Genomic DNA, 24,661 nt, shown 5'->3' on the forward strand with positions numbered 1-24,661 from the left:
TTTTCTCTTTACTCCCCTTACACAAAGGGTGTCAGAGTTTGCTTGTCACTGTTGCCTGTTCTATTGTCAGGTTAACGCCTGAGTGTTTCATGTGTGCTCTGCGCAAGCAAGGAAGACACTTGACCATTTATGAAAAATTACTAAATGAAATATTTGAACAGCTTTTTCCATATTTCTAATGCTGACTGCCAAACGTGTCTATCTTTTGTGATTTTTCAGGCTACATTTGCACAAATGTGAATCTAATTATTTTCTATATTGCCCTGCCTTACAGGTTGGCTTGCAGTCAGCTTTGCTAATTCTTCCAGGGAGTTAACTTTGCCATCAGAAATGGAGTACAGGACTCAGCTACCACATCCTGAGTGACCGAATCCTTTTATACAAAATGGAGAAGAAGCGTAGAAAGAAATGAGCCTGTTTATAAGGCTTTACCTCAAAAGACCATGAAATCTCTACTTATTTTGGACACAGCTTTAAGAATATCCAGTTGATCAGCACAGTGAAAGCAACGTTTACTGAAACAAAAATGAACTAGTTTATAAGGAAGAAAATTGTCATTTGAATATCTGGAATTTTTGGAATGAAACCATTTTCTTCTATGACCATGAAGTTTGCAAACATCTGGTTTGTTCTGGTTGTTATTTTACTCTGTGGCAAAAAACACTTCGGTACCAGACTAGGGAATTCCTCTCATGAGGCTCACATGTGTTCTGGATGTTCTCGCCTTACTTTGGAAGTGGAATTCACTTCGACAGTCGTGGAGCATGGTAATAAAGAGTTAAGCAGCAAAAAAAAAAAAACATGCCTGTGAAGTTCAAGTGTATGTTGCTGATTTGTGGTGTTTGTACAATTGTAACATTCAGAGAGTTTCTATAGAAGCATAAAATCTGCTGAATTCTCTGTATTCAAAAAGAGAAGCAGATTTTTTTCAAAGGTTCTTGGTTTAACTGGAGACAGGATTGAAAGAACAAGGGAGGGAAGAGGCGGGGAAAGAAAGAGGTTGTTAAAAGTAAAAATGGAGTGTGAAGGCTCAGGTGGGAAAGCCTGGTCACTTTGGTGTGTTTAGTAGCTGTTTGTTTTGACCCGACCGGTGGTATATTTGAAGCTCTTTTATGAAATGTAACCACAAGTGGGCCTTGAAGGGGTGAGAGAGGCAAGAAATCTCTGTAGGTGGAAAATGCGTAGAAAAATTGCAAAGATAATTGCGCAGGGAGCAGATGAAAGGCAAAGTGTGGCAGATATTACTGCTGAGATGGCAAAGGATAGCAGTAGGACACCTTGACCCTGCGATCACTTGCTGCCTCAGGTACCCATAATGTTTCTGCAGTGAAGCTGTGTGTGTGTGCCTGGGTGCTTACAGGCAGGATGCTCGTAGCGACATTTCTGTGCATAGTTAGCCAAAGATGTACTGTGGTGAATGTGCACTGGGGCTGAGGTCCACTCACAAATCACTAATCCAGACCAAGGACTGGACTTTTGGGACTGTCTTTGTTCTCTGTGCGTGTCGTACTTGGTGTCAGTAGTTTGCACTAAAACTCAATACCGTATAGAGGCTACATGTCTTTAAATCATACCTGTCAAAAGCATATTGAATTGGCATATCAAGCACTTGTTTGTACTGCTGAATCTAAGAGTAAGTCTGTTACGTCTCCCTTGCTCCCCCTGATCGTTTCACCTCTGTATGATATTTACAATTCTACCTTCCTTTCAGAGGTTTTTATTATATTTTGCAGATTTCCCGATGAAAAAAAAAAAAAAAGCCTTACGTAGTGCAGAAATAAATTGCAGATTTCTAAAAGCAACAAAAAAGTGCTTCAAATTGTGATTATTTGTTCTGGATAAATTAAAACAGAAATATTTGGACCTTTGACACTTCTGATAAGTTGTGCTCTTGTTCCAGAGTATATTGTGGCTTTTAATGGATACTTCACAGCTAAAGCTAGAAGTAAATTTATTTCAAGTGCACTAAAAAGTAGTGATATTGAGAACTGGAGGATTGTACCTCGCAACAACCCAGCCAGTGACTATCCTAGTGATTTTGAAGTTATTCAGATCAATGAGAAACAGAAAGATGGAGTACTGACACTGGAAGATCATCCAAACATCAAGCGTGTAACACCTCAGCGGAAGGTCGTCGGATCACTCAAATATTCGGAGGGTAAGCAATTTTCTGTGTGGTTGCATGAGATCTGCTTTGGAAAAGTCTTCTCAGTCTTATTTCAGACCATCAGCTTAGCGTTACACAAATAAGAAGTGCCCTACAGTTTTTCTTTAATTTACAGAAATCTGTTGTTTTGCCTATAAAATTATCAAGGTCTTGCCATACCTTTGCCAAAGCGTGGCAAAGATTCCAACTACAAAGTAGAAACATTTCTTTTGCAGCAGTCAGTTACCAGAGACTATGGACCACTATATCCCTAGTAGATGATACAGAATCTTGTAGTGATTTTGATCACGGAAAATGGATATCAACTCATCTAAAATTTTTGTTGTAACAATATGATGTGTGTATTTGCATAAAAAGCTAATCTTTTGTGGTTTTCCTCATACTGTATTTTCTTTTCTTCATCCTCATTCTGCATAGCTGATCCAATGTTGCACTGCAATGAAACCAGATGGACTCAAAAGTGGCAGTCGTCTCGCCCCTTGAGAAGAGCAAGTCTTTCTTTAGGTTCTGGCTTCTGGCATGCAACAGGTCGACATTCAAGCAGGCGGTTGCTGAGAGCTATTCCTCGCCAGGTTGCTCAGACCTTGCAGGCAGATGTCCTCTGGCAGATGGGTTACACAGGTATGGTTTTGTCTGTCGGTTTAGAACAATTACCTTCTTTGAAAAAACAAGTGAAGTGTAAGGAAAGGCTAATTGGCTCCTATGTGTTAATCCCTCATTGGGTGCTAGTTCCAGAAGGGTTGAGAAATACTTCATTTTGAGATGCATTGTATAATTATGGAGAGCTCTTCTGTGTATTTGTGTACTGTACTTAAGAGAAATTGATCTTATTTATGATTTGTGGTAGAGTTTCTGAATTGGAATATGTTTTTTTTAAGATCTGTAACTGACTGAGCTTGTAAATTGCATGTTTATGTTAAACATAAAAGTTTTCTTTGACTTGATAGAACAGATTTGCCATGAAGCTGAATCAGCAAAAGTGTTCCTTTTCTATTATAGGTGCTGGTGTAAGAGTAGCAGTGTTTGACACTGGTCTGAGTGAGAAACATCCCCATTTCAAAAATGTAAAGGAGAGAACAAACTGGACTAATGAGAGAACCTTGGATGACGGTGAGTTACTGTGCTCAATTGTCCAACTATTCCTGACTGTTTTCCGTCATAAAACTGCTGTTGCTGCTGTGGTGCTAACATCTGTTGAAAGTATATATCTTGAGATTTTAAGCTTAATTTTGCAGTGTCCCAAGCACTCTGTACTTACACCAAATTCAACAAAGACGTTCCAGGGGGTTGTTGCATAAGTCTCCATTGAATCATATGTGGTGTTTCATCATAGCATTTGAAAAAAGTCAGGGCCAGAAGACATGCAGGCATAAATACATTGTCAAAGTAGGTGGAGGCAAGAGCAAACCCCACAAAGCAGTTTCATTCCTATTCCTTTTTACGTGTTCTGCTGTTTCACAGTGCATACATGTTTCCATGCTTATGAGAGAGAACATTTTCCTTCTTTACTGTGCAGTCCTAAACTGATAATCAGTGTTTGGGCACCATCCTGTAAAGTTTTTCTATATAATTTTCATGAACAAACACTGTGCTGACTCATGCCCATCAACGTTCCAAAGAACTTTTTATTTTCTGCGGTATGTTTGTGTTCCTTTTTTGTATCTTGACCCTAAATTGCCCTGACCGTATGCTTTCACAGATTATTAACTTCATACAGTCTGGGTCAGTGAGTCAGTTGGCAATTGAATCCCTTTAGAGTTCAAGGTGTATGCATGTCTTGCTCGGTCTTGTGTGCACCTCCGTAGTTTTATCGTGTGTAGTATTTCTTGGCATCACAGCACCTGCTTTTTGTAGCACTTTCTATTAGTTCTGTGCCCAGATGGTTGCTGAACAGGCAGATTTGGAGCACAGAAATACAATGCACGCTGTCCCATAAAGCTAAAGCTAATTTTTTTTTTTTTTTACGGGAGGAAAAAAATGTATTTTCTTGTCTTATTTTCCATCCTTAACAAAATAGGGTTATTGCAGAGTCAGGATAAACATGTTTTAAGAAGTTTACATAAAAATACATTGCATTTTCCAAAATAACATTTTTCTCTCATGATTGCGTTTTGTGGCTCTTGATTTCATTGCTAGCAATCAGGAGTGGGTAGAGTGGAGAGTGTATCACTCAGAGCTTCATCAGCTGTTTGTCTGGCTAGGCAGTGCTGGAAATTCTGGCCCCACTGAACCCAGCAGCGAAATAGGATTCAAGAAGACTAGGACTGAACCCAGTATTTGCAGGTTGTTAGATTTATGTGATTTTTGGTATGGGTGGTGTTTAACAGTACAAATCCTTGACAATGAAATGGTTTGTCTTCTAACATCTCATTTTGTTTCCTTTTCCCTGTGATAGGTTTAGGCCATGGGACTTTTGTAGCAGGTGTGATCGCCAGCATGAGAGAATGCCAGGGATTTGCTCCAAATGCAGAACTGCACATTTTTCGAGTGTTCACCAATAACCAGGTAGTTATTTCACATGTGTTTCAATTTCTGCCTTTCCATATTAGTGCTGTATTAATCCTTTCCTTTGGGAATATTACAAGTGCTTGTAAATGTTGACATATTTTCTTTGATAAGTGAGAAGAATACGTCTTTCTGTTTATAAGAAACTTACTACAGGATGTCTTAAAGTTTCCAGATCTGGTATATTTTTCAGAAATAATGTGTGGAAGTCTGATCTGTATAGTCTTGGAGCAATCACTCAAATGTACTGAGAACTAGAAATACTAGGAGACCATTGTCACTTTTGTGCTTTATTTTGGTGTTGTTTCTCCTGTCTGTCTGAAGTCTGTATTGTCATGAAAACACTGGATTTTCCAATGATAGCTTTTTTCCCCCTTTTTCTTACATAGGTCTCATATACATCTTGGTTTCTGGATGCCTTTAATTATGCAATTTTAAAGAAGATAGATGTATTGAATCTAAGTATTGGTGGGCCAGACTTCATGGATCATCCATTTGTTGACAAGGTTAGTACGAAGGAATAAAGTGGTCATGGTGTTTATATCCCTCTCACAAATGTTGTACTTGCACAGCTACTTGTTCGCCGCAGCGGCTGACAGGTTCCAGTGCTGCTGGCAGTTTCTGTGGAGTATTATTTGCATGAGAGAAATTTTGTACAATGTACAGGCTTTTAGGAATATATTTTAAGAATGGATTTAAAAAAAACCCAAACACAACCAGAATATTCAGAGAGCTATGGATGCATGCCCTTTTACAAAATGCTGTATGCGCTGCTAGGAAATGTACTCCCAAGCAGGCAACTAAGTGGGCCCTTAGTAGAAGAAGCTTAAGTGAAACCCACTCTTATTTTTTTTAAAATCTGTGCATGGTTAATTTATTTAATGGTAAAAAATATGTATAGTGTGAATTTAGCAGCAAATTGTTTAAGAACAAATAGGTAAAAAGTACAGGTAGTTGATTCAGCTATGTGATAAGAGATTTGTTTCAGGATAAGGCAGAATTAGGTTTTTGTCTTTGTAAATGTCATGGTTCCCTGAATTGTTGATCTGTCCTTTGAAAGCACTAGGTGAATTAGTTTATGTTTTGGAAAAGGATAAAATCTTTCTTTGTAAAGGGTAATGAAGGGATTTGAGGCAGAGTAATTTTTATCTTTTTTTTTTTTTTTTATGATAAGCTGCATTGAAATTTAGTTTGACATTGACTTCACTACTCTCCCCAAAGTATTACTGGAGGGGATTCAGAATAACTTGACTTTGGCATCTGGAGTGCTTTGTTATGGGCAGGACTTTTTCCTTTGGTGTAACCTAAATATGTGTTATCAACAGTGTTGCTGTTGAGGCTGTGTTATTGGTCACATAATCTTAAGAAAGTTTGGAACTGGTACTGAATGTACCAGTGAGTTGTATTTTATAAGTCTCAGTAAGAAAGAGGGGTTGGACTAATTGGTGGCTTATGTCAGGCCCTGTGGAGTGTACGTTTGATAGAAAAGTCTCTTTTTTGTAGCAAAGCCTTATGATATACATTATTTTTTGTAGGTATGGGAACTGACAGCTAATAACGTCATCATGGTCTCTGCTATTGGCAATGATGGCCCTTTGTATGGGTAAGTTTCAATGACCACGTCAAAGAAAAGCAAATACGTTGTTATTACATTGTTGCAGAAGTAGTTGTGTTTGGTCCTGAAGCTTTCCCTAGTCCTTTTTGCTGTAATGTGTTTACAGAAAGCGACTCAAGTTAAACTCCTCCTTTCCACTGTCTTTATCACTTGCTGTAGCAGTACATCAATTTGTGAAGTACTTAGCTAAATATGTTTCACTGGAGCAGTGGAAAGTCAGTAAAAGAAGAATGGCAGTACTTCCAGCTGGCATTTCCGTGTTAGTGTGAGCAGACGTCTTTGGGTACTGATCTTGGGCTTAAGGAGTATAGAAGGGATCAAGCCAGAGTGATTTGTGGTATATTTCTAAAATAAATGCCTCAAACCAGATTTTGTTGTGTCTTCAAGATACATGGTTTGATAGTTACTGAGTTGGTTACTGAGTTACTAACTGCCTGGAAAGTTGCTCTCACTGGTAAGTATAAGTGTATCGGGTAGAACCAAAATTTTTTCTGTGGAGGTTAAGAATTGCGTCTGACAAAAATCTGATGGCAGCACGTCTATTATCAAGATAAACTTACGACTGTCTTGTTTTTTATTTTTTTGGTCTTCCTACCTTCCAACTTGTTCTAGGACTCTCAATAACCCTGCTGACCAGATGGATGTGATTGGAGTAGGTGGCATTGACTTTGAGGATAATATAGCTCGCTTTTCATCTCGGGGAATGACCACTTGGGTAAGATACTTTGACTATGGCCAGCCACATCTTCAGCCAAAATAAGGGCCTTGGAACGGGAGCCTGTAATCCCATGCAGATGATGTGTGCTGGAGTCACCAGTGATAAAAGATTTCATCAAAGATCAGAATAGTTAGAGATTGTAAGTCTTTAAACAAGAAGCTTAATGTTCTTTGCAGTTTTTCTCATCATTAATCTTGATCACTGTTGACATTCTTGACGTATTTGTAAAATGTCCAGTACCTTTTGGTTTACAGTGAGGACTTGCCTGTGTGGTTAAATCTGCAAAAATGAAGGCCTACTCTTGGCCTTTAGTTTAAAAATCCCAGATGCGACGTGTAACATTGCACTTATTTGCCTGTTGAACTGATGTGACAGGCACTGCACACGTGATTTCAGATGAGATTGCGTTGTGATAGGAATTAAGGGGACTGTTATATGTTTCTATTTCTGCTGCATCTCATTCATTAGCCAGGTAGCAGTGTGGTTATCATTGTGTTGGTGGTTTCATGCTTAGCATAGATACTAGAGTAATCAGCAGTAATGTTAACATTGGAACATTGAGTACTTGTCATTAACAGCTTGAGTCCTTCTTTAGGTGTTACTTGCTATTCCAGGATGCTGAACCTTGACTAATTTAGTTGGTAATTTTACTCCTGAATGACCTGCAGTTTAAATGCCCAGATGAAGTAACCAGCATTCATTATGGATTAGGGTAATATTCCATCTGATTTCTTTCACAGGAGCTGCCCGGAGGTTACGGTAGAGTGAAGCCTGATATTGTTACTTATGGCTCTGGAGTGAGAGGCTCTGGTATGAAAGGTGGATGCCGCTCTCTCTCTGGGACAAGCGTAGCATCTCCTGTGGTGGCAGGTGCTGTTACTTTGTTAGTGAGGTAAGTCTTAAATACGAATCTCTAAAAAAGATACTGATGCAAGAGGGTCATAAAAGGCCCTATAAAGGGACCCACCAAATAAAACTAAATTGTGTTTAGATGTAGGAAAACAAACTTGGAGGATAAAATCACAGTTCTGCCTGAGACATTACCTTGTCTCACTAGCTCCAAGCTTCCTGGGAAAAACATGAGAACTGTTTTGAGTCATAGTTATGTCTGTGTAAATATAACTAGAGACAACAGCACTACGAAGTAATTTTGTCATGTTTTTTAATCATTTTGAATTCCTGAGCCTGTCAATTGTGTTGTGGAAGAGTGTGCTGCTGCTGCTGAAAGTAGGCACCTGTAGCAGATAATTATCTAAGTACTTGTAAATTTTATAGGATTTAAGGTTTTATGACTATTATCCGGTTGCGTAAGTTATCTGTTGCACACTGAAGAACCTGAAAGGAAGGTAGGACTTGCAAGTCTGTACTTTGTGTTTCTCATTGCTACTACATAAGGATGAGATGAACCTTTAAAAACCTCCGTCAAATGCTGTGTTTTTCTTTGAACAACAAAACTATTTCTCCCCGCTGGCAGAGTCATGTTGCAAAAAGATACTAGCAAGTTTCCAGTTACAGAGGCTTTGATTTTCAGAGTATTTTTTTTAGCATATAAAAGTACAACCCTGCTCATAATGACTGCTGGTCATGGGCCACATTGTAAGGAGAAAAATTCATGTAGTATTAGCTTTTAAGAGAAATGCGTCAGAAACTTGTCACTCTTCTTCAGCTGTTCCAGTGAGAAATCAAGTAATAACATACAAATAAGAACTGTCGATGTTACTCACAACAATCTGATTTTTGACTGCATTTTCTTTAAATCAAATGACTGTTAAGGCAGAATGGTAAACTGGACTAGCTAAGAACTGGAATGGAGGCCACCTAATGTGATCTGTTGTTTCCTCTTTCAGCACAGTTCAGAAGCGTGAAATGGTGAACCCAGCGAGTATGAAGCAGGCGCTTATCGCATCAGCACGTAGACTTCCTGGAGTCAACATGTTTGAACAAGGCCATGGCAAGTTGGATCTTCTGAGAGCTTATCAGATCCTCAACAGCTATAAACCACAGGCCAGGTTAATTTTAATCCTTAATTAATCAATGATACACTATAATCTGCTGTATTTCTTGCAAGAGAGCAGGTGATGCATGTGCAACTCAATTGAGCAATCTGTGCTTGCGCAACAAAGAGGTCTTGCACAGATTTTATGTAATCCTGAAGCATGAATTTTGACAAGAGTGAATGAAAAGTCAATGTATTTTCTGCCTAAGTTACAGCAGTGTAGGGGATGAAGTGACTGCAAGAGCTAAATTTACTTTCTCTTCTAGCCTCAGATGTTATGAATAATGTAACCTAGAACACAATGGAAAAGTACTTCAATTTTAAGAACATTGTCACTGTGCTGAAAATTTTATTATGTTTTGTGAAAATCTTTTCACAAAACTTTAAAAAAAAGAGGGGGAGGGAAAAAGATTTTGGGGCAGATTTGGGAAGTGAGGTAAGAGCTTGATAGCGTAACTATAACTGGCATGTTTCATCTGTAATTTTTTACAGTTTATATAGTGGCATGTTCTTCTTCGTTTATTGATTATTATTTTTTTTTTTTAATTTTACCTCCATCCTTCTGTAGTTTGAGCCCAAGCTATATTGACTTGACGGAGTGTCCCTACATGTGGCCCTATTGTTCTCAGCCTATATATTATGGAGGGATGCCAACCATTGTTAATGTTACTATCCTTAATGGCATGGGAGTCACTGGGAGAATTGTAGACAAGGTAAGACTTAACGTTGTTCCATGTCCTGACGAGTAATGTTGCTAAAAGCATCCCAGAAAAGACTATTTTAGCTATAAATTTCATAGAACAAATCAGATTTCTTAACTGCTGAGAGTAAGAGATGCAAAATGTTTCGTTTTAATGGACGCACCCAGATTAGTAAGATTTGTCAACGTGAGCTGTCTACAAGTTTTCAAGCAATGCATTGGTTTCAGGGGCGTGTAGTGTTTTATCTTTGTAAAACCAGTTTGGATAGACAGGTACTTAAAGATTTCTTTGTATTCTCTGATAGCAGTTAAAATCTTCTGGATGGACTTTCCTCATGGTTTTTTGGTTTTTTTTTCTTTTTTTGTCTGGAGCGTAAGCAATCTCAGTAAGGATCCTGACATTATAAATCACGCCTCTTCCGTGGGTCAGAATGACCTAAATGTATTGACTTACCAAGGTCTGCTGCAAAACCTGTTCCTCTACACCAGTGATGTTGAGCATGTTGGTTGACTAGGGTGTTGGTTTGTTTGGTTTTTTTCATTAAGCTTTAAATAAGTTTAAATGTTAAACCGATTTGGGAATTGATAAAGTTAAATAAGCTTAGCATCTATCCCAAAACTCTAGTCAATGTAAATGAGCTTAATTTCAACGTTTTAGTGTGAATCCCAAGGGCTGTTTTAGATTTAAGCTTACATTAAAGGGTATTGAAGCTCTTATCCAACATCACGAGCTTATGGCAGTGCTCAGACGCAGCTGATGTAATTTGCCTGTGTCTGTTATAGCGATAGCTCTCTGTTACCAAAAGGAAATTTTGTGTTCTTCCCAGTAAATTCTTGCAGAGGACCCAAAATGTTAAAACGGGTACACTTAGGCAGCGTGCTGTTCAGATGGTTTCTTAGAGAGTCCTGCCCCTGAAAAGCCTACAGGTGGATTGTTAAGGCTGTCACGATTAGGTTGATTCACTGACACAACGCCAACCCTTTGGGCATTGTGGCCATTTTTAAATTTGACATAATCTTGAGAAAAGCTAAGATTTGTTATTTCTTCGTGAAGAGGAAGAGGGCTACGTGTGCAAAAATTAGTGACTGCAAATACTGTTTCACCAGTGTTCTGCATTCATTTCACAGCCAGACTGGCAACCCTATCTCCCCCAAAATGGGGATAATATCGAAGTGGCTTTCTCCTATTCCCCTGTGTTGTGGCCTTGGTCCGGATACTTAGCAATTTCCATCTCTGTAGCAAAGAAAGCAGCATCTTGGGAAGGCATTGCTCAAGGTCATGTTATGATCACAGTATCATCCCCTGCAGAAAATGAAGTAAGTTCTGTGTGTTTTGGTTTTTCTGTGTTAATAATTATTAAAACTGCTTCCCGGTATACAAATACCGTCTTTTGGGGGGTTGATCCTATCATTTGAAGTGTAAGTTAGATTGGGGTCAGGAAACGGAAGAGTACAAATAATGATCTTTATAGTTGAGAGCAGGACTAACCTGCGAATTTGATGTGCTTTAGAATCAGAATACCTCTCTTTGAGACAAACTTCCTAATATAATTTGTTTATTGTGAATTAAGTAATATGTTTTGAAAAAGAGATTACTTAAATATATTTCTTTTAGAACCGTGCTTAATTGTTCCTGAGAAGTTTTTAAGGTTTTGTATTATTGAACCAAATCACAGTTGTAACATATTTTAACTATTTTACATTCTGAGCATAAATACAAACTGTTGAGTGCAGAAAAATATACTATGGTGATTTAAGGCAAAAGTCATTCTCTTTTGTCTCCAGAGCTGGTACTGGTGACTAAAAGTAGATTTGGTACTGCCATTTTTTTTGGTCTTTCACAATCCACAGTTAACTGGTGAATGTTCCTATGGGGAAAAAGGATTTCACTGTAATTTATTCTGTCCTACAGTCCAAGAATGGTGCAGAGCAGACTTCAACGGTGAAGCTTCCAATAAAAGTGAAGATTATTCCTACTCCACCTCGTAGTAAGCGAGTTCTTTGGGATCAATATCATAATCTCCGTTATCCACCAGGATACTTCCCCAGGGATAATTTGAGGATGAAGAATGATCCATTAGATTGGTATTTATCTCAGGTTCTATTAAATCAGTATTTCCTGATTGTGTGTTAATGATATCAGATAACTTTACTGAACACCAGAGAGCTCTGGCCTTTTTCAGTATGGCATGGGATTACCTTTTCTAAGAAATCCATGAAAAGCACTTGGGGACTCTGTACGCTTTTGGTGCAGGATTTTTTTTTATTTTTTTTTTATGGGTGCTCTGTGGTTTTATTCACATGAAATTAAAAGCTTTTAAAATGCACTGAGATTTTTGTTTAGCTTTCAAAGTGTAGCATTTTTCTTTTCTGCCCTAATTTCTCCCAGGAAGTTAAGAGGGACAAGTTATTAGCCACTTCAGCATTCACTTATCAAAAAAACATGAGAAATTTGAAAGACTGAACCCTAAAGAAGAAACCCCTTGTCTGTTGAGGGAGACCGTCTTCGAAGCAGGGCGAGGCTCAGCTGACCTGTTGTCTTTCATAGATGGAGGGGGAATCCATCCATAGGAAGAATTGTGCAACTGTGTATAAGTGAGGATTAATTGAGTCGGTGACCAAGACATAGGCTTTTGGAAAGCCACTTGGAGCATGCAGATACGGCACATGGGCAGGAGCACTCTGCTGAATTTCAGCAATTATCTACAGAGGTGGTCCTGTGTGCTTCTTCCAGTTAGTCATTATAACTGCTCTTAGTGGCTCTTTTGTGAGGAAGAAGTCCTGTGAAAAGCATCTGGTTTTAATGAAGCAGTGTTTCTCTGTGGTGTGATGCAAACATGTAGAATTGTGCTTTGTAAGGAACATGCTCAATCTCTAGCTTTGACTGTGTAACTAACACTTCTCTGTAGCACTTGGAACCAGTGTTAATTTGTGAAGAATTTTGCAAAGGGGAGACTGTGCTTGGAAAACTGCAGCTTATCATTTGAAAAAAAAACGGACCTTTTAGAAAGGAAACTAGGAAGTAATCTATAATTAGAGAATAAAAATAAGATTTCTGCATGCCAGATCTAATTTTCTTAAACACTTTTTTTCCCAAGGAATGGTGACCATATCCACACAAACTTTAGGGACATGTACCAGCACCTAAGGAGCATGGGGTACTTTGTTGAGGTTCTTGGTTCCCCATTTACATGTTTTGATGCAAGTCAGTACGGTAAGCATGAGTTAATTGCCTTGTTCTCCATAGTGTTAATTTCTTCCTAAAATGGCCTGGGTTTTGGAACACCAAAAATGTTGTGGGGTTGCAAAGAAAAGTTTTCAAAGTAGTAGAAAAATATTATTATACAGTGGGTGTATTTATTATTTATATGCTGATATTTAGTTGTGTAAAGTGTCAGTGCAGAAGCTTACTTGGGAGTCTAATAGAATTAGTGCAGTTTTCTACCCTCATCATGAAAAAATGAGAGGAAGACCCCATCTCTGAGTGGGTTAGAAGTCCGTCTGTATTCAGTCGCACAAAGGCAGACCTGTATTTGCCAAAAGATTTTGGCACAGTCAAAGTGAAGCATGATGTGAATAGCAGACTAAAATCAAAATTGTCCATTCTGTTGTTTGTTTTTCCTCAGCAGTGGCATTTTAAAACGTTGATCTTTGTGGACCGATAAGAGAGTGGGGAAAGTATTCCATTCAACCATATGCGATAGCAAAGCAGTATGTGGCTTGTTTCTTCTGTGTTCATCAGGAAGGAGATTTTATAGATTTTCCAGGCAGGGGACAAACCAAGCAGTCCATGCTCTTTTCTGCTCCAGTATGCCCCTCTGTTTAACTGTGACATGCTCCAACCAGGCCCTCTTCACTTTTGGGCTGCAGTGTTCTTCAGTGGACTGTAAAGTGAGGCTGCATTCTCCTGACAATTTTTTAGTTCTGGAAATTTTGTCAGTAATAATCTTTTGTTTATCTGGATTTTTCAATAAATATCTCACCATTGTTTTTTGAGTTCACTGAATGTGCAAGTGGATACAGAAATGATAGCCTTTAAAAAAGTAACAAAATATCTTCTGAAACTGCTAGTTTTATAGTCGATAGGGAGCACCATTAGGTGATTTCTCTCCCCTCAGATTCACCATTACATTGTACCTCATTCATTAGTAGTTTGTTGGGCTTCAAGAATTTCCTTAATGGGAAGAAGTTAGGGGCAAAAAATGCAGTGATCTGTGGTGGGTCTGCCACTTCTCCCTAGCTTGTATTGTCCGCAGACTTGGTGAGGGTGCAATTCCCATCGTCCACATCATTAACATGGTTTCTACAGGATCTTTATCAGAGGGCTTTCCAAATGCAGACTACCTGGACTTGTGGAATTGGCCTGATTGGAAGGGACTGTGAGACACGGGGCGAGCATCAGTGCTTGACCACATTGGTCAGGGTATCGTCCTGTCAAGATTTACATTGTCTCTGAGGATGGAAATTCCACCACCTCTCTGGGCAGTCAGAAAGTGAAGAAGCAAAATGACTTGATGTTTAGAAGCAATCTAAAAGTAGAACCATATTTTCAGGGGATAAAAGTGTCTTTTTCTGGTTGTGTTTTTCAGTGATGCAGAGAAGGTTGTGATTGCTCGTTCACAGGAGTTGGAGAGGCTTATATGAAAGTGGCAATGGCACTTTAGTCAGGTCTACTAAAATGTAGCTGTAGTTTTCAAGGTCTGAATCAAACCAAGTTTCAGAATAATTATTGTCTACCTGACTGCAAATCTGCAATAGTGAGCAGAGTATCTTTTAGAATTGGAGCAGTGAAACACCTTCTCACTAGGGTGCATCTGCATTAGCACTTTAGTTTGGATCAGCGGTGAATCTCCCGATTGTCCTCTTCTGCCACAGTTTGGCTTGGTTTGCGGAGCATTTGGGTGAGACCAAACTGTAAGGTATACACCTTATGTATGCGGGCATTCGGTTCATGAGACCGTACAAGCACGACTTATAAATAACACCCTTAAAAAGCATACTATGTTGCCAAACTAATTTTTTAATACATTTGTAAACTGAATTGTCTTATACTTCCCATCCTTAAATGTCACTTCTTTAGGTGAGTTGCCAGAGCGGGGCACATGGACCAGATACTGTGCAAAATGGGCGCTTGTGTTGACTTTTGCATGGGTTGACTGAATAATGATAACATTACAATGTACAGTCTGGTATGAACTCTTGATTTTGCTTTTACACACAGGGACTTTACTGATGGTGGACAGTGAGGAAGAGTATTTTCCTGAAGAGATCACCAAGCTGAGGAGGGATGTTGATAACGGACTTTCACTTATAGTGTTTAGTGACTGGTACAACACATCTGTGATGAGAAAAGTCAAGTTTTATGATGAAAACACAAGGTACTGATTTTTGTCAGTTCTTTGGGAAATAAAATGCTATAAAATTGCCATTTTATGCACACACTACCCTAAAAACCCCAAATGTGATACACTGTGCTTCAGCACTTTGATGATACCTGTAAGAAGGGACTACCTGAAGAGCAAAATTCACCTTAAGCTGCAGCTTAAAGAGGACAGCTACCTATTTTATCATGATTGCAAAAGCCCCCTTGGTAGTGTAATCTTCTTTTAAAGCCAAGAAACACATTTACAATGAAAAGAAGTAAGAAATTGGAGACTGACAAACAAAGAAAAATTGATGTGTTTGCACTTTCAAGGAGCAGGATAGAAAGAAAATGTGCATTGCAAACAGGATCACCAGGTTGTGCACCTGAAATTGTGTATTGAAATTACTCCAGTGTATCATATAAAGAGATAATATGCCAGTATCACCAGCGGTGATAGAGACCATCAGAATTACTGTAGTTGTCAGCCTGTTATGTGTTACTGTTCAGCTAGAAAGGTCTGTTCTGCAGTTTGTGAGCAAGTAACATTTTACTTCGTTAGAAAAATGAGAAGCAGATTACCTGACTGTTGTTTTTGCCTCATCTTAGGCAAACAAAGAGCTTAAGACTGAATCTCTTTCTAGCAAATAAAAGTTTTCCACTGAACTTAAATGCACTGAGAATTTTACATTACTTTACTTTTGCTCAAAAGCATTGGTATCAGAGAGACAGCTGCTCACATGCCCCTGGAGGTAAATAAGGCTTTGAGATGTAGTTCATTATTTAACTGACTTTGAAAGTCTGCATGTGAGAAGACACCTGACTTTTCATCATACAGACTATAGGAGTATATTCTGTATGCTAATAAACTGTGTTATGCTGTAATTTTTACAGACAGTGGTGGATGCCTGATACTGGAGGTGCTAATATACCAGCTCTCAACGATCTGCTCTCTGTCTGGAATATGGCCTTTAGTGATGGGCTGTACGAAGGCGATTTTACTATGGCAAATCATGAAAGTGAGTACTGGAGTCCGTTGCCTACACAGGCTACAGTGTGTTGTTTGGAAAATAGTTTCCTGTGAGAATGAGATGGGAGTGAGAGTCAAGGGAACCACTCAGATTCAGTGAGATGAGTCTCATACACATGCTTAAATGATTACTTCCTTCATAGACTGTATGTGAGAAATTTTCAGACCAGATAATGAATGTCCTCAGTTTAGGGTTGCATTCCAGGTGCTGGTACTTAGAGGAGTATTGTTGGGGTGTGTCTGTATTTGTCTGTACTATAAACATTAGTTGCTAAGATGAAGCCTTTGGTTTTAATTTTGCAATTATGTGGAAATTCGAAATTTTGGAGGAAGAAAATCGATAGGGACTTTTTCCTTGGAATACACCAATTTTGACACAACATCCTGAAATGTTTTGTAAATTCCTGTTCCTGTAGTCTTTTTAGTTGTTCCCCCTGAAATTAATGTGTTTGGTCAGTTTCAAGTTCAGACTTTGTGGTTAGGCCACAGGTCTCTGACCTTACTGTTTTCTGACTTTGTAGGTCTTGCCAGTCTGTCTTTTCATCTGACCAAGTCTCGTGATGTTTTCAAGCGTTGTTTCCAAATCTCTGTCTTCTGAGTAGTTAATTTGGAAACTGTATGTGAAAAGAGAAGGCACCAGTGTTGAGGTCTCTGTATGCTCACCAGCATTGATAGAAGGAGACGGGTTCTCTGTAGTATAAATAATGGCCGTGAGTGTGAAATACTAAGTTTCTCATGGCATTTGATTAAGCTTTTCAGTTTAAAAAAGATAATGTCAGTCTCCTAAATGGGAAAGATTAGAAAGCAGTATGTAAAGGTGAACCTGCGAAAGCTGTGCTTAGAAATGCCTTCTCTGCGAATACACATACCGGTCGAAATACAGAAATTAAGCGCAGTGTTCCTGGGAATATTTTCTTCTGTGCTTGTTTTAACAGCTCACTGAAATATGATGGGAAGGGAGGGAGTGTCATTTTTAGTGTTAAAACTGCAATTTTGGCATGTCTTTCAGTGAATTACGCATCAGGATGCAGTATTGCAAAGTTTCCAGAAGATGGCATTATCATTGCGCACACTTTTAAGGATCAAGGTATGCTCTTCCTTGTCTTTTTACCGTGTTTTGAGTAGAACTTTGGAGTCGGTACTCAAGCAAAGCTACAAAGCCTAAAGGTGTAAAAACAATGGAGGGAAAAACACATCGACAGGGTAGGTGTTTTTTCATTTGCCTAGAATATGTAGTTGGATGCCTAACGGGCAGCTGCAGTATGATTCTGTATGCATTTTTTTATATAGTACAGCAATATCCAAGTGTATATATGCAGTCGTTTATTGTGTTTGCTGTGTGTAAACACATCTGCATGGCGGGGGGGAGGGAGAAAGAAAGGGAGAGAGTCAGTTTGACAAGCAGCCTGCTAGACCTGCTTTCTCTGTTGAATCCTTTTTATTGCAGTCTCATGAAGCCCAAGAGTTCTTGTGTTCTGCTCCTGCAGGCAGGAGTCTAAAGTAAAGGGGACTAAATACTGAATTTGAAGTTTGTCTTATTTTGGTTTTTTGAAATGAGTGTTAGAGGTGGGAAACCTTTGCCCCAAAACCAGCTTTCCACAGACTTCATTTTAGTTCCTTCGTGAACTGGGGTGTTTTCCCTCCTGCTGCATATTAGAGCTTTCAGTTCACAGGAGATAAAATGATTGGATGGATTTGAAAGATACAAATGGAGGTTTATAGCCTGGTGTCCTCTGGGTTTTGCTGCACGTAACCATTCATACTGAGAAGGTTCCTATGCTTTTTTCATCTTTCTGTTCATCGATTATCTCAGTTATAATTTGTAAATATCTCACAAACGTGTCTTTTAAGTTGACGGTTCATTACTCAGATACTTGCAGTGCTTTTGGAGGCAGGCTTTTAAATGATACTCCTTCAAAAATTGCTGCTTACAATATTGGTACCAGTGTTTCAGAAAAGGCTGAGAAGCAGATCTCTGAACCATGGCAGGGCTGGACGTAATGAAAACTGGCTCTACCTGCCAGTTCAAAGAGCAGCTGGAGTGAGGAGGGAGTAAAATTTGCCAAAGGTTGAAGTGCGGGGGGGAAGGTGGGAAAACTCATGTGAGTGTCTTTTTTTTTTTCCCTTTTTTTTTTGGCTTAGGCATTCTTGCTGAACAATGCTTTTCTTTGTTTCTGAATTGAAAGCTGAACAGACAAAGCACAACGGTAACTAGTAATTGCAGAGTTGCAGAGTGATGCAACCCCAGCAGTCTTTAAAATGGGCTTCCCCTGCTTTAAAGGAGTTAAATCAAAAACTTTGTCTTGCAGCTGCTGCTTACAGAGAGACAGATGTTGTATTTCATGGAATGTCTCTATTCTCTTTTGTTAGTGCCATAGTCAATTTTGTTGTAGAACTAGGTAGGCATGGCCACCAAGTAAGTTGGGGAAGAGCAGTGTGAATTGTGATGGGTGATGTATCCTGTAGAATTCTGCAGAAGGACTAAAACAACATAAAGCAATTTGTAAGGCAGATCATTTTGATTTTAAAGCTGTTGCTGAAAATATTAGAATTTTTTATTTGAGAATATTGAAGATAATCCAGGTTGTGAGGTTTTATTCTGCTTCTGCACCAAAGAAAGAGAAACATTAGTATCGGTAGGAAACTTCACAATCAGGGTCTTGGAGCAGTTTCATTTTTATTGTAACATCGTGAGGTTTTTGAAAACATTTTGCATGAATGTGTCACATGAAAGAGCGGCATAGCTGCATTTCTAAGTTTGCAATGTAGGCTGTGTTGACTTATAAGTAAATTGATGTTGGTGCTTTGCAGGCTAAGAAATTTATTTGTGCTTTGCTTTAGGTCTTGAAGTTTTAAAACAGGAGACTGCTGTAATTGAAAATGTCCCTATTTTGGGACTTTACCAAGTTCCTTCTGAAGGTGGTGGCAGAATTGTTTTGTACGGTGATTCTAATTGCTTGGATGACAGCCATCGACAGAAAGGTGTGTAAGCTTTGACACGCGGGAAAAGTTGTCTTAAGTGGCAGCTGTTCAGTGGGACTTTACAGCTCCCATCAGAAGTAGCTGTTTTCTAGGAAATCTCTAAACGTTCCAACCTGGGGATTAATCTCAGTTAAGAGCACCCCACATTGAATAGCCCCTGATAGATGGGAGCATTCCTCCTGCCCCCTGCATAGGTCACTTGCCTGTTATTCCATTCCACAGGCTTTGGGGGCTGGTTTTGGGGTGTTTTTTTTTCTGGGGGAGGTTTGGCTGGTGGGTTTTTTTGCTTCTTTGGGGTGTTTTTGTTTCCAGAATATAATGCTGTTACGCATGCTTGATTTGAATTTGTGAAGAAGCCATTAGGGGATGCTTTTGCTTTTTCCCCAGTTGTGTTTTCAGAATGTTTATGTAGTACAATGAATTTTATCTTTTGAGTTTGCTCATCAGCATGCCTTGTTCCCTTTGCGATGTTTGCCTGGTTCACTTTGCAGTGTTTCCTGTGAGGATATATGGCAATGTTCAACACGTCAGTTGTGCATTGCTATTTTCAAGTTATTCTACTTTGACACAAACCAGCTGGTGTAATTATGTCAGAAAGTAGGAATTTCTGTTTGGATGTTCAAAGCGTTTGTCTGGAACTTTAGGTGGAAAGTGTGTGAGTTGTGTGTGCGGTTTCTGTGACTTCCAGAGAAGCCATTCTCTCTGTGGTTGGTCCTTACAAAACCTTTTTCTAGCAGTTTTTCTGATCTGACTTTTAAAGTGTTTAAGCAATTGATGGGGTTTCTCATGGCATGTAAAGCACAAGCTGGTAGATCTGTGGCTAAAGAGGCCAAAGATACTCCAATATGTGAGGTCTTTTTCTGTATTTCCACTGAATGTGATGTTCAACCTGAATTTTCCTTTGGTGATGGAAAGTACATTTATAATTTTTTTAAGCTTTTGTCACCAACATTTAAAAATACTGGGTTATGTAATCCATCCCTTGCCTAATTTATTTAAGTTTAAAGGAACTTACTGCCGAAGGGAGCTCTCTGTCTGAGGCTCATTTCTTTCTGTCCCAAACATTTTCTTTTTCTTTGAAAGTTCTGCGGTTTCTACTTACCTGTCTTTGAGTGGCTTCCAGTGAGTTGCCGTAACACCAGCATATTGGTGCCTTGTGTGCTTGCTGTCGGTTATTGAAAGCACGTAGCATAAGAGAAGATCTGTAGCTTTAAGTAACAGAAAATGGCACTTTGTGACCTCTCTAATGCTGTTAAATTCAGCAAGAATTTAATTTCTTGCTTCTTGTGAAGCAAGAAAAAGTGGCTCGCTCCAAAGAAATCCTTAAAATTAGCTTTTAAGTTGTGAATCAGGAGCTATGTCTCCTGCAGAGACATCAGTAGCTTTAACTGAGGTAAATTCCTAACATTTGTGAGTATAAATCCTTAAAATCTGATTGACCTCTTTAAAAATCAAAGGTGAGGGTTTAGGGGACACCAGGATTATGAGGATTAATTCCCATTCCCAGCCAACTGTTCCTGGGGGGAGAAATTCTGAGAAAAATAGTTTGCTGTGTGGTGGAAATAGCTGATAAGGCATTGTCCTGCTCCTGCAAATGGAAGTTTTAGAGAATTGTGATGTTAACTAGCTGGACTGCTTATTCGTTAGGGGTAGCTCTGGATTAAGGTAGTAGTAATTCAGGAGAGAATCAAAATGAGGGTTCATGTGCTGTTGAAGTGCAAAGAAAACCACGGTCAAGTATATTGTGGCATTAATTCCCAGCTTGGTCTGTAGCACAGCTGCTGTAGGTCCTGCTTTTGCTTTATCTGGGTCATAGCCAGAGCCTTTTCCCCTTCATTTGTTTATTTTTTTTAAGCTTGGGAAAGCAAATGAGTCATATCTTTCCACTGAAAACACTACCTTGTTCTTACTTTTCTTTGCAAGGTTATTTATTTCATCCTTTCAAAAAAAAAAACAACAGTTGGTTCTCTGTTCCCCTCTTAAAAATGATATCAGAAGCTCTGAGCTTCCTCTGTTTCCACACTGAAAAACCTCGTAATTTTTGCAGGGGCTTGGATGGCCTTGCACAGCCTGGAATTCCCATATTTAAGACCTGTTGTTTTATGTCCTACTGCCCAAAGGAGCCTGATTTGGTACACAAGAGAGGATATTTTAAGACTGAACAGATTATTTTTGTGTTTGTGTGTTGGGGGGGTGGGCCTAGGAACTTCAGAAGGAGAAAAACAAGAGCCGGAAAAACTGACTGCACTTCTAAATGTCATTACAGCCTTCTTAACAGAAAGATAAGCCATTTTAAATGTGGCATAATGCATTTCTTGTTTTGGGGCTTGGGGCTATGAAATCCACAGATTGCTTTTGGCTCCTGGATTCCCTCCTGCAGTACACTTCTTACGGGGTGACACCACCAAGTCTCAGCCATTCCGAAAACAGACAGCGACCGCCGTCAGGAGCAGGCTACTCTCTCCCCGAGCGGATGGAAGGTGAGACCCTTAATTTCCAAGCAGAGCCTGCAACTGAGAGAGTATCAGGGTGGAATTTAGGAAGACTCAGGCAGACCCCTTGAGTTACATGCCAGTAAGATTAGTTTGGTGGGAGTTCTACAATGTTCTGTTGTTTTACTAGAAGAGAGCACTTACTGTAGGGATTTGTTGTTACATAGTTGTGATTCAACTAAAGAAAACGTTCTGCTTATAGAGTAGGAATTTTCAGATGCCTAGTTCTGCTAGGGAGCATTCGAGTTACTAGCTACGGAGCGTGTATAAAGTGTTCAGTCTTGTCTCACGTGCTGCCAGCAAAGCTTGGATTACCTGCCATTGTAGGTGCACAGTCTTACTGTTTAGTGGGTTACCCTTTGGTTAATCCGAACCGAGATTTAGCTACGAGTCATCATTACTGTGAAGAACTCCTGGGTTTAGGGCAACTCTGTTTAGCCAGAGGTGAATGTCGGTAACTCTTATCCTACCAGTCTTTTGGTAACCCAGCCTGTCTCTGCCGTGAGTTACAGGTAACCATTTGCACCGATACTCGAAGGTGCTTGAAGCTCACTTGGGAGACCCTAAACCCCGGTCCCTTCCTGCTTGTCCTCACCTGTCCTGGGCCAAACCACAGCCTTTGAATGAAACTGCCCCCAGGTTAGTATACATTTTTATTATAGTTGTACAAGAAGTCTCACTTTTGGAGTTGAGCTGAAAAATTATTTGTTCCATCTGCTTTTGAAAGGGACAGCTGGAATGCCTTTCCTAGAGAAATACCAGATTGCAAAGAGGAAATAACCATTAATGCCTCTTCAGTGAATAATTCTGACTCACCTTATAGCTACGCTATGAAACTGTGGGATTTTAAAAATAGCTTCACAAGTCCATTCACTGTTGTGATTGAGTGGTCCCAACTTAGAGTGAATGGTCTCGCTTAAATCCATCGTCACTGCGTGCCTTTGAAATAGTTTTCTGAAGCAGCTCCTTGGACAGCTTGCCTGACTCTGCCTTCTGGTGTGCCAGTTGTCTGTCACTTAAAGGAAAATGTGTCAGGATGTAGCCCATACTTGTCTGCTGAGCTGCTAATGGTCACTTTTGGTAGTCTGTGTGCAAGAGAGTTGTTAGTAAATAGTTGCCAATCTAAGTGTGTCCCTGTGGCATCTGAATTTAACTTCAGAGGCCTGCAAACTGTGGGACCTGCCGAATGGGTGGGATTATCATTTGAGTCCAAACCGGTGAGTTATTTGTAGGTTCCAACTGTCACTTTCTCTATATGTTTCTACAAAATTCCTTGCACTACTGAAGTAAGTGGGCAGACACCTCTGTCTTTAAATTTCTTGTAGCAACCTCTGGAAACATCAAAAGTTACTGTCAATTGACCTTGATAAAGTGGCTCTGCCCAGTTTTCGACAGAACCGACCCCAAGTGAGGCCATTGTCCCCTGGAGAAAGTGGAGCATGGGACATTCCTGGAGGTAAATATTGAAAAAATTGAAAGTTGCTGTTTTGCTTTGCTTTTTGTATAAGCTTTGCAAAAACAACAAACAGTGGGGCCAGAAGAGAGGCCGTATGTTTATTTGCAGTTGTGAAAAACATACAAATAATAGTATGGCTGACTGATGAAGCCCAAGAGAAGTATTTTTGCATAGGAATAGTTTATTCAGAAGAAAGCATGCGTGACATACTGGGAGGAAGATTTTGGTAGGTGCTTTTTGGATAGTTGAGGTGTGTTTTGGTGCTGTTCGGACCGACAGGCGTCAGCAGCATTCACTGTCCTTGGGAGCTGTGGCTGGATACCTCCTGCTGGTTACAATTCCTTGTGTGAGTGCACAAAAGCAGAGTCCAGAAGAGTTTGTCTGAACGGTGCTTTGGGCAAGGTGTTACACTAACAAGTGATGTGGAGCACTTGAAACAGCTTTCAGTCTAATGGCGGGCTGCTCTCCTGTACAAGCTGGAAGTAGTTTGAAAGCCTCACGCGTGCTCCTTTTGCCAGTCTTAGCTGCCAGACCAAAAGGTAAAGACGGAAGGTTTGGTTCTATAGCTCATCCTCACTGTGGGCATGCATGGTCTCTGGAGCAAGCACAAAATCACTTTCCTCATGGCATCGGGATTTGGTGTGATTTATAGAAGTGACTTAGTGGTAAAATTACGGTCAGACGTTTGCCTCGCTCTTCTAATGCAGAACAGAAGGTTGTTGTTGCAGGGGAAATCTGGGTTGTAATTTGATGTGCCCAAATAGGTGGAAATGCCGGTGCTTTTCTGTAACATTAGCATCCTGTCTTATTTTCCCTAATCGGTCTGCAGTTGTTAATCTTCCTGTCTGAAATGTAATCTGATTAATAGCCGTTTCGTCTTTGAACAAGAGTTACCATTTGATCATTTTGGTAGGTAGCGTTAACGCTGCAAAGACATTGTAGCTCATGTGGTCACTAGTCGCTTCCAAACCTCTTTGCCTTTCTAGGTATAATGCCCGGCCGGTACAACCAGGACGTAGGACAGACGATTCCGGTCTTTGCTTTTCTTGGTGCCATGGTGGTTCTGGCGTTCTTTGTGGTGCAGATCAACAAAGCAAAGAGCAGGCCAAAGAGACGGAAACCACGAGTGAAACGACCGCAGCTTATGCAACAGGTTCATCCACCAAAGACGCCTTCTGTTTGAAAGCTCTCGTTTGCCAAAGATGACCTCCTTTTACCAGTTGCTCTTCTGGGCGATGGATTGCTCCCAGTGATGGTGCAGCGAATGCGGCGCTGATCGTACTGGTGATTTGCACCTGACATCATCTCATAGTCTTTGGTTTCTGGAGAGAAAAAGGAAAAAAGAACCTCAGTTGATCATCTGTACATAAAACTGCAGCTTTAAGCAGCCAAAGCCACCAAAGACTTGAATACTGTTTAAATGGCTGCTTAGTCACTACATATCCCAAGAGGGGAAACGGACCTTTTTTTTAAGCTGACCAAACTAAAATTTATTTGTTTAGAGGCTATTTTCTATATTTATTGTTGGGGAGGGCGGGGGGAAAAGTCACTTTAAGGGCCTCTGCTAAGGAAAAATAAGTGCATTTTTTTGGATGGAATGCAATTTTCTAGAACGGTATTATGCTGAAGAGTATAACA

At 39.7% G+C, this 24,661-nt stretch overlaps 1 protein-coding gene across 1 annotated transcript; it reads left to right on the forward strand.

Moving 5' to 3' along the window:
• Nucleotides 1-272: 272 nt before the first annotated feature.
• On the forward strand, nucleotides 273-24,660 carry MBTPS1 (membrane-bound transcription factor peptidase, site 1). Its single transcript, XM_009889518.1, has 22 exons — nucleotides 273-767; nucleotides 1,901-2,158; nucleotides 2,585-2,788; nucleotides 3,167-3,277; nucleotides 4,563-4,672; nucleotides 5,062-5,178; nucleotides 6,208-6,275; nucleotides 6,900-7,002; nucleotides 7,746-7,897; nucleotides 8,853-9,014; nucleotides 9,570-9,714; nucleotides 10,830-11,018; nucleotides 11,614-11,786; nucleotides 12,800-12,915; nucleotides 14,923-15,079; nucleotides 15,958-16,082; nucleotides 17,103-17,180; nucleotides 18,935-19,075; nucleotides 21,424-21,555; nucleotides 22,080-22,206; nucleotides 22,893-23,023; nucleotides 24,010-24,660. Exons 1-22 carry the CDS (start codon nucleotides 581-583, stop codon nucleotides 24,204-24,206), a joined length of 3,183 nt encoding a protein of 1,060 aa, XP_009887820.1. The 5' UTR covers nucleotides 273-580; the 3' UTR covers nucleotides 24,207-24,660.
• Nucleotide 24,661: the final 1 nt, after the last annotated feature.

The sequence above is a fragment of the Charadrius vociferus genome, unplaced genomic scaffold (assembly GCF_000708025.1).
Source record: "Charadrius vociferus isolate BGI_N301 unplaced genomic scaffold, ASM70802v2 scaffold1061, whole genome shotgun sequence".
Lineage (NCBI taxonomy): Eukaryota > Metazoa > Chordata > Aves > Charadriiformes > Charadriidae > Charadrius > Charadrius vociferus.

Coding starts and splice junctions, on each gene's coding strand:
- MBTPS1 (XM_009889518.1), top strand. CDS start 581: ATGAAACCATTTTCTTCTATGACCATGAAGTTTGCAAACATCTGGTTT. Junction 12,916..14,922: donor TTTTGATGCAAGTCAGTACG/GTAAGCATGAGT, acceptor TTTTACACACAG/GGACTTTACTGATGGTGGAC. Junction 23,024..24,009: donor AGCATGGGACATTCCTGGAG/GTAAATATTGAA, acceptor TTGCCTTTCTAG/GTATAATGCCCGGCCGGTAC.